At 46.6% G+C, this 9,304-nt stretch overlaps 1 gene segment (V, D, J or C); it reads right to left on the bottom strand.

Annotated features, from left to right (window-relative positions):
- Positions 1-648: 648 nt before the first annotated feature.
- Positions 649-1,154, bottom strand: LOC130458032 (immunoglobulin lambda variable 4-69-like). The segment is given in 2 exon segments: positions 649-980; positions 1,109-1,154. Coding segments are annotated over 2 exon segments (378 nt in total).
- Between the last annotated feature and the right edge of the window lie 8,150 nt (positions 1,155-9,304).

The raw sequence follows: 9,304 nt of genomic DNA, 5'->3' as shown, positions 1-9,304 counted from the left end.
CATTCCACACATCATGTTCTAGACCAAGATATGCCTCCTCTGAGCTGAAGACCGAGGAGATACAGGAGAGCCTGTCCTGCTCTGGGACTGGCAGCAGGAAGCCATTGACAGCTGCATCATTGGGCACAAGATGGCCTCTGAGGTTGGGGAGCTGCCACAGACCATGGGAGGTTCTACCAGGACTGGACCGGACACATGTCTATTGCCAAGAGTCTTCTGCTCAGGCGGCATCCGGGTAAGAGAAACCAGGCTGGTTAGGTTGATGCTGGTGCCTCAGAACAGCCTAGGAATAGAGTGTTCATTAGGACCATTTTATAGATGAAGAAACTGAGCCTGAGAGGGCTTAGAGGGGAGAGGGAAGGAGGGACAGAGGGAGAAAGAAAGACAGAGGTGGAGATATACAGAGAGAGGGGAGACAGAGGGACGAAAGAAGGGAGAGAGAAGAGAAAGTGAGGAGAGAGAGGCACAGAGACAGAAAAGGGAGAGAGAGAGAGAGAGAGACAGAGAGGGGGATGAACACAGAGAGGAAGCGATACAGAGAGTCCTGACAGGCTCCTGGCAGTTGAGTGGGTGGGTAAGTGGGGCCAGGCATGAAGCAGAGCCTGGGCTGGCAGGGGAGGTTTTTGTCCCACTTCCTCACTGAATGTATCACTGTGTATAACCATAACTACTACCACTGCCATAAGCATAACCACAGAAATAATCGGCTTCATCCTCAGGCTGGACGTTGCTGATGGACAGGAATCGGTTAGTCCCAGATCCGGAGCCAGAGAAGCGCTCAGGGATCCCGTCGGCCCTGCCTGTACCTCCACTGCTATAGATATACAGGAGGTACCGAGGGGGCTTTCCTGGGCTCTGCTGGTGCCAATAAACAGTATTACCACTGTTCCCACTGCTCAGGGTGCAGGAGAGCCTGGCCGAGCTCCCCAGGGAGGCAGACGCAGAGGGAGGCTGAGTCACCACAGCCTGGGACAGGGAGCCTGCAAACAGAGAGACTCATTAATGACCCTGAACAAGGAGGAAGCCAGAAGGTGCTTTGGGATCCTCCTGAGAGGCAAGAACAGGGAGGGAGGAGGAGGCCAAAGGGGAGGTCTGGGATGGTCCTGACCTGAGCAGAAGGAGAGCAGTGAGAGACAGACGAGAGGCCGGGTCATGGCGAGAGGACCCGAGAGCTCAGCTTCAAAGAGCTCCCAGCTGAGTCTGGCCTCTCTCAGCTCCCTCTTATTCTCTCCTGGTTACCCCGTGATGGTGGCTGAGGGGCAGGCGGGGATTGATGCAAATCTGGGCCTGCTCCAGCCTCCTCTAGACCCCACCTGCATCCTCTCTCGGGGTCACAGGGGGGCAGCCCTTCATGCAGGGTGTGGGGCTTGGAATCACTTGGTCCAGCCCAGCTGAGACATCACCCAGGGGGGGATCACCAGGCCTCATAGCAGCCACAGGCACAGCCAGCTGGGCTCATCCCCCCGAACACCCCCAGGCTCCCAGGCCCTCCCTGCCTGCCCATGATAGCCCAGTGTCCCCTGCTGGCTACAGGACCCACATACAGGCCACAAGGAGGCAGAGCTCAGGGCCTCCAGGCAGAGGAAGGTCTCTGCTGCCTCTTCTGTTCATCCCACCCAAAGGTGGAGCCTCCCTTGAGCCCCAGCCTGAGGCACCCAGACAGACCCTGTCCTCAGCCCCCTCCCTGGCCTGGCCTCTTGCACTTTTCACTCCCTGCTAGCAGGCACTGATCCAGGCCCGGGTTCCAGGACTAGAAATCCTGGCCTCTCACTGGGCAAAGGTTCTTCTTCCTGGCCTTACAGCCTTTCCAGAGCCCAGCCCTGCTCACTGCCCCATCCCAGTCTGCTGGGACTCCTGGACCGACAGGAAACTCTGCTCTCTGCACCAGGCCAGCCTGTCCTCATGGAGCTCCTGAGGCCCAGCTGGGCTCAGCCTCCAGGCCTTCTGTGCTCTCTTCCCACAAGCCCTCTCAGAAGTCACAGGGTCTCTGACTTTCACCCAATCAGTGGACCAATGAAGCATCTATTTGTTTCTCTGCTATGTCCCAGGCACTTAGGAACAGCAAGCTGACAGGCTGGACCTCCCTGCCTCCCAGAGGCCATCCTGGAGGGGCCACAATCTCCTGGTACTTCAGGGTCCCAAGGGCTTACCCTGATTCCGAGGCAGATGCTTGGCCAGCCCCTCCCTGGGCATTCATCAGGTTGGGCAGCCTCTCCGCTGATCCTGTGGCCATTAGGCTCAGATTTCTTGGTGTTCTTCCCTCCCATTTGGGGTCTCATTGCTCCCAATCTGGCTCTGAGTGCATCAGATCAGCTGATTATTGTCTAGACCCAAAGCCCCTCCAACTGGGTAAGTGCAAGAGGGAAGGGAGGGTTGGAACATGCTCATTGGGTGAATGTGAAGCCACCCCTCCATCCCACCTCCCCACCCTAGGGAGCCTGATCCTACGAAGACCAGAGAGAGGAATATGGTTCCTTCCTGCTCCCAGTTAGAGCCTGGGATCATGTCATGTCACTGCTTCCCTCCCCTGACAGATAGGGAAGAAGAGAACTTTTGTGATTGGCTGAGGAGCCAGAGCCAGGGAGCCAATCCCCAGCATCCTCAGCCAAAGGGAGTCTGGGGCTCTTGTTCTTCCTCCCTGCATGGGGGTGTGAAGGGAGGTGCTGGGAGCCCCAGGATGGAGGGAGGACACAGGCCTCTCCATGGGAGGCCAGGAAATGGCCTGGGAAGGAGCAGATCTGCTCTGTCCTCTGAGGTTGTTATTTCTTGTGTTACCTGAAGGCCATCAGAGAGAGTTACTGCTGCTGACGTTCAACAGGTGGGAATGGGGAGCTGCTGAGGGACTAAGTAGCAGAGAATTGTAACCAGAATTGTAGCCATACTAGTAGCACGAAAGGAGCCCAGGGAGCCAGGCCAGTGATCTTTGGTGAGAGGCCTGAGGCTGGCTCAGACCTGATTTGGAAGGAAACTGAATGGGATCGACATAAAGTCCGAAGTGCTTCCAGTTGGAGCTCCATCGCCCCAAGGGGTGAGCCTGGAGAGGGGAGAGAGTGACTCCTGCGGTATTGATCTGAAATATTTGGAAGCTCTTCATTTTCTATGTTACCTCAATGAATATCATTTTGTACATATGGATTCTGTTCATTCATTCATTAGATCCTTTACAGTGAGGGAAACAGAGCAGAGTGGGAGCCTGAGCCATTACCAGTAGAAAAAGGCAAGCACAAGGCTCAGGGAATCCCCAGGATCCAGAGGGAAATTAAGGGAATTTCAGGGAATGCAGGAGGTGGGATGAAGGTCCTCAGACACTTGACCAGGGCTCGCTTAGCTGGTCCGGAGTCACTGGACTGAATTCATGGTCCCTTGGGTCCCATCCCATTGTCTGGACAACGTTGTCACACGTGGTAGGTCAAGAGAGCTCAGAGCATGTTGGTGAGTCCTCATTAGCTACTGGCTGCAGGTACAAGTCCCTGACCCTCCCAGAGAAGTCCTCCTCAACACCAGGACCTTCACAGTTTGGATGGACTCTTGGGTCTCCTACTCAGGCCTCAGCTGAAGCTTTCCCAGCCTTCAGTAGAGGGCAATGAAGGACAGCCCCAGGGCTAGTGAGCAGTAAAGGATGCTCAGAGAGAGACTGGAGAAAGGGAAGAAGAGAGCAAGAGAGAGACTGACTTGGGAAGGGAGGAGGAGACCCATATGAAGGGATGGTGCCAGAGTGGTGGGAGAGGAGATCCTTGGGAAGCCCCCAAAGTCAGATGGTGATGTCACCCAGGGGTCCCAGTGGAGAGAATCCTGGAGCTGAATTCCAGAAGAACTGTGTTCAAATGCTGCTACAGGCATTGAAAGGTTGTATGAGTCTGGGCAAGTCTGTTCACCTCTATCTACCTGACTTTTGTCATCTGAAAATGAGGCATAATGAGAGCACCCTCCCCAGGGGCTGTGATTGGCATCATGCGATGACATTTGCAAAGTGTTCTATACAATTTAAGACTATAAAAGGTCTTTTTCTTATTGTCATCATTACTTCCAAGGCAGACTCCTGCTGCAGCAGCAGTCCATGTCCTTCTTCCCCAAGAACAGCCCCCCATTTCTCCCACCATTTTCCAGACCAAGATGTGCCTCCTCTCTTTCTCTTTCTGGAGGACCAAGAAAGTCGGTGATGAGGGTGGTCTGAGCCCATCCCCTGCTCCACACTCCCTTCCCTCTACAACACACAACATGCCTTTGGACTTTCTCCTTCTCTGAGATGAGCCTTAATGGAAGCCTGGCTGGGGGAGGTGGAATGGGTGCTGCCTTTGCTCAGCCTTTCCTGGGTCAGAGGCTTCCCAGCAGCTCAGCCTGGCAGCCCTTCCCAGAGGAATCGGCTCTTTGCTCTCTGCTGTCATTAGACCGGATTCTGCTCACTATGGCAGGAGGGGAAGCCCTGGCAGGAGCTGCTGTGAGCTGTTGGGACCCTCTGAGTGACTGTGGAAGGGAAACGCCCTGGAGGGGTCTGGCACCGCCTGCACAGGGAGGTCTATAAACAATGAATGTTGAAACTCAGGAGAAGCAGTCAGATCCAACTATTAAGATATAGGAGGGGACAGTTGGGGGGCTTTGGGCAGTGAGTGTCTACACTGAACGGGGCCCTGTGGATATTCACAAACAGGATCAATGGTTCGGCCTGTTCCACCGCAGTGCTGGGCTTCCTCCTCTGGCTGGGCGCTGCTGAAGGACAGGAATGGATCGTCCCCAGAGCTGGGCTCTTACTGGTCCCTCATCCTCACCCTGAAATCCTGTGATCGTGGCTGGGATGGCTGTGGGGGCTGGATGCAAATCTACCTTGTACCTGGGCTTACTTAATCTTGCTCTGGCTCCTGGGCAGGCTCTGGGTCCCAGGTCCCATGGGGACAGCCTCTCTCTCTGGGTCTTGGGGGGTCTTGGCCCAACCCACGTGGGACGACCCCCAGGAGTCCTCAGTTACCCCCCTGCCTTCTTAGGACCAGCCCCAAAGGGTCAACTGCTGTCTATAGAAGCCTCATTCATGCCAGGCTTGTAGCTAAGCCTTAGGAACCCCCAGTTACCTGCTGGCTGCTCTGTTCACCCCAAAGCCAGAGCCTTCCCTTGACCTACAGCTTTCGGCTCCCGGAGCCTCCCTCGTCTCTCTGCCTCTCCCAAGAAGTCTTCCCTGATCAATTGGGGATACTTTAACTCTTACTGTCTGTCTTCAAAAAAAACCCCAAAGACTGACTCTCTCTATTATTAAAAGAATCCATTTCTTTATCTCATTGAATATATTTAGAAATGCAGAACCTGCTCTCTCTCCAGTCAGAGAAAGGTCTTCTCTGTCAGCTGTTAGACAGACTGTCTTCTGATTGAACTTGTTCTTTGCTTCCACCTAGTGGAATTCCAGAGTACTGCACAGCTACTCTTCTGATTGGATACAGAGTTTTATATTTTCCAAACTCTCTATCACCAAATTCTTCCCAATAGCTCAAAGCCATCTCCCTGGACACCCTCCCTCAGCAAGGGAAATCCAAGGAGTGTCTGTTTATCAACGGACTCTTCCCGGGGAGCCTTGGGAATCCCAAAACCTCCAACCTCTTCAAAATTCTCTACGTTAAAGGAGCCCCGATAACTTTTTTAAACTATCTGTCTCAAGGTCTTACTTCTATCTAAAGCCTCTTCTTTAACTCAACTATTTCACTTAAGTTTACATTCCCCACCTGGGCTTCTTTGAAAAGTCACGTTGATTATAGACTTTTTTTTTCTCAAATGAAGCAAACACATATCTATTTTTATTCTATAGTTAAACTAAGCTATAATCTATGCTACGGACAGAAAGAGAATTACAGGAAAAATAAAAAGAGAAAGAAAGGAAAATTCTTGCAAAACTGCAAGTCAAATATTACAGTAACAAAAATTCAAATGTAAACAACTGCAATAACAACATAAGACTTTACCATATAGTGTTACATAAAAACACAATTCCATATAATGACAATACTTTAAAATTCACTTTGCAAATACCATGGAAGGAAAGAAATCAGACCACATTTTTTAACTACTTTATTACAAGAAAATCGATGTTAAATAACTCTAAATTAGCACACAAGATCCCAAAGCCAGGCAGGTCAAAAACCGAGAAAGAAAACTATAGACCAATCTCCCTAATGAATAAAGACGCAAAAATCTTAAATAGGATACTAACAAAAAGACTCCAGCAACTCATCATGAGGGTTACTCACTATGACCAGGCAGGATTCATACCAGGAATGCAAGGATGGTTCAATATTAGGAAAACCATCCACATAATTGACCATATTAACAAGCAAACTGACAAAAATCACATGATTATCTCAATAGATGCAGAAAAAGCCTTTGATAAAATACAACACCCATTCCTATTGAAAACACTAGAAAGTATAGGAATAGAAGGGCCTTTCCTAAAAATAATAAACAGTATATATCTAAAACCATCAGCAAACATCATCTGCAATGGGGATAAACTAGAAGCCTTTCCAATAAGATCAGGAGCAAAACAAGGATGCCCATTATCACCTCTAATATTTAATATTGTACTAGAAACACTAGCAGTAGCAATTAGAGAAGAAAAAGAAAGTGAAGGTATTAAAATTGGCCATGAGGACACCAAGCTATCACTCTTTGCAGACGATATGATGGTTTACTTAAGGAATCCTAGAGAATCAACCAAAAAGTTACTCGAAATAATCAACAACTTTAGCAAAGTTGCAGGTTACAAAATAAACCCTCATAAGTCATCAGCATTTCTATATATTTCCAACACATCTCAGCAGCAAGAAATAGAGAGAGAAATTCCATTTAAAATCACCCTAGATAATATAAAATACTTAAGAATCTATCTGCTGACACAAACACAGGAACTATATGAACACAACTATAAAACACTTTCCACACAGCTAAAACTAGATCTAAACAATTGGAAAAACATTGATTGTTGATGGGTAGGATGAGCTAACATAATAAAAATGACAATCCTACCCAAATTAATTTACTTATTTAGTGCTATACCCATTGAACCACCAAAAAACTTCTTTACTGAATTAGAAAAAACCATTACTAAGTTCATTTGGAAGAACAAAAGATCAAGGATATCCATGGAAATCATGAAAAAAAATGCAAAGGAAAGAGGACTTGCAATCCCAGATCTCAAACTACACTACAAAGCTGTGGTTATCAAAACAATTTGGTATTGGTTAAGAGACAGAAAGGAGGATCAGTGGAATAGATTTGGCGTAAATGATCTCAGCAAGACAGTCTATGACAAACCCAAGGACCCCAGCTTTTGGGATAAAAATCCATTATTTGATAAAAACTGCTGGAAAAATTGGAAGCCAGTGTGGGAGAGATTAGGTTTGGATCAACACCTCACACCCTACACCAAGATAAATTCAGAATGGTTGAATGACTTGAACATAAAGAAAGAAACTATAAGTAAATTAGGTGAACACAGAATAGTATACCTGTTAGACCTTTGGGAAAGGAAAGGTTTTAAACTAAGCAAGACTTAGAAAGAGACACAAAATGTAAAATAAATAATTTTGACTACATCAAATTAAAAAGTTTTTGTACAAACAAAACCAATGTAACTAAAATCAGAAGGGTAGCAACAAATTGGGAAACAATCTTCATAAAAACTTCTGACAAAGGTTTAATTACTCAAATTTACAAAGAGCTAAATCAATTGTACAAAAAACAAGCCATTCTCCAATTGATAAATGGGCAAGGGACATGAACAGGCAGTTCTCAGCCAAAGAAATCAAAACTATTAATAAGCACATGAAAAAGTGTTCTAAATGTCTTACAATCAGAGAGATGCAAATCAAAACAACTCTGAGGTATCACCTCACACCTAGCAGATTGGCTAACATGGCAGCTATGGAAAGTAGTGAATGCTGGAGGGGATGTGGCAAAGTAGGGACACTAATTCATTGCTGGTGGAGTTGTGAATTAATCCAACCATTCTGGAGAGCAATTTGGAACTATGCCGAAAGGGCGATAAAACACTGTCTGCCCTTTGATCCAACCATAGCACTACTGGGCTTGTACCCCAAAGAGATAATAAGGAAAAAGACATGTACAAGAATATTCATAGCTGCACTCTTTGTGGTAGCCAAAAACTGGAAAATGAGGGGATGCCCTTCAACTGGGGAATGGCTGAACAAATTGTGGTATGTGATGGTGATGGAATACTATTGTGCTAAAAGGAATAATAAAGTAGAGGAATTCCATGGAGACTGGAACAACCTCCAGGAAGTGATGCAGAGCGAAAGGAACAGAACTGGGAAAACATTGTACACAGAGACTGATACACTGTGGTACAATCGAAGGTAATGGACTTCTTCATTAGTGTCAATGCAATGTCCCTGAACAATCTGCAGGGATCTAAAAAACACTATCCACAAGCAGAGGATAAACTGTGGGAGTAAAAATACCGATGAAAAGCAACTGTTTGACTACAGGGGTTGAGGGGATATGACTGAGGAGAGACTCTAAATGAACACTCTAATGCAGATACCAACAACATGGAAATGGGTTTGAATCAAGAACACATGGGATACCCAGTGGAATTGCACATCGGCTGTGGGAGAGGTGGTGGGAGGGGGGGAGGGAAGAAAAGAAAATGATCTTTGTTTCTAATGAATAATGTTTGGAAATGACCAAATAAAAATAAAAAAAATAAACTAGATATCTGGCTAAATTTGAAAAAAAATAAATTAACACACAATATTATGAAACCAAAAACTTTGTAAACCTGATACAAAAATATACAGAACTACAAATATTTACACAAGTCACCTTTTAGAAGGAATATAAAATGCTCTCATGTGGTGAGTAGAAAAACGTCTTTAAGGAGGATATAAAATTCCTATGATTTAAGCTATTTACTATTATATTTTATTTAAATTATCTTCTACATTTTTATGCATTAAGCATTATATGTAGTAACGAGTTAGAACTTTGGAGTGGATGAACCCACACCCCAGACTTAAGTCCTTGCAGAGTTTGAGGTTATGGCAGGGAGGAATCAGACTCTAAATTTTCCATTTCCATTAACTCAATCTGTGGTGAGCAACCAAATATATTCATTTGGAAGTGATACAGACACTGATATCTTTGAAGACGATGCTGAAGTATATGAACTTTGACCAAGAAGAAGAGAGAAAGTCAGAAGAAGTACCTCAAGAGAGAGATTCGATGATATTGTATTATTAACAGAAGATATACAGGAAGGCGATACTTTAAATGCAATAGCCCTTCAGTAGTGTTGTTCTGTAGCAGA

This window comes from Monodelphis domestica, chromosome 3 (assembly GCF_027887165.1).
Source record: "Monodelphis domestica isolate mMonDom1 chromosome 3, mMonDom1.pri, whole genome shotgun sequence".
Lineage (NCBI taxonomy): Eukaryota > Metazoa > Chordata > Mammalia > Didelphimorphia > Didelphidae > Monodelphis > Monodelphis domestica.
This window is presented reverse-complemented; position numbering and strand designations above follow the sequence as displayed.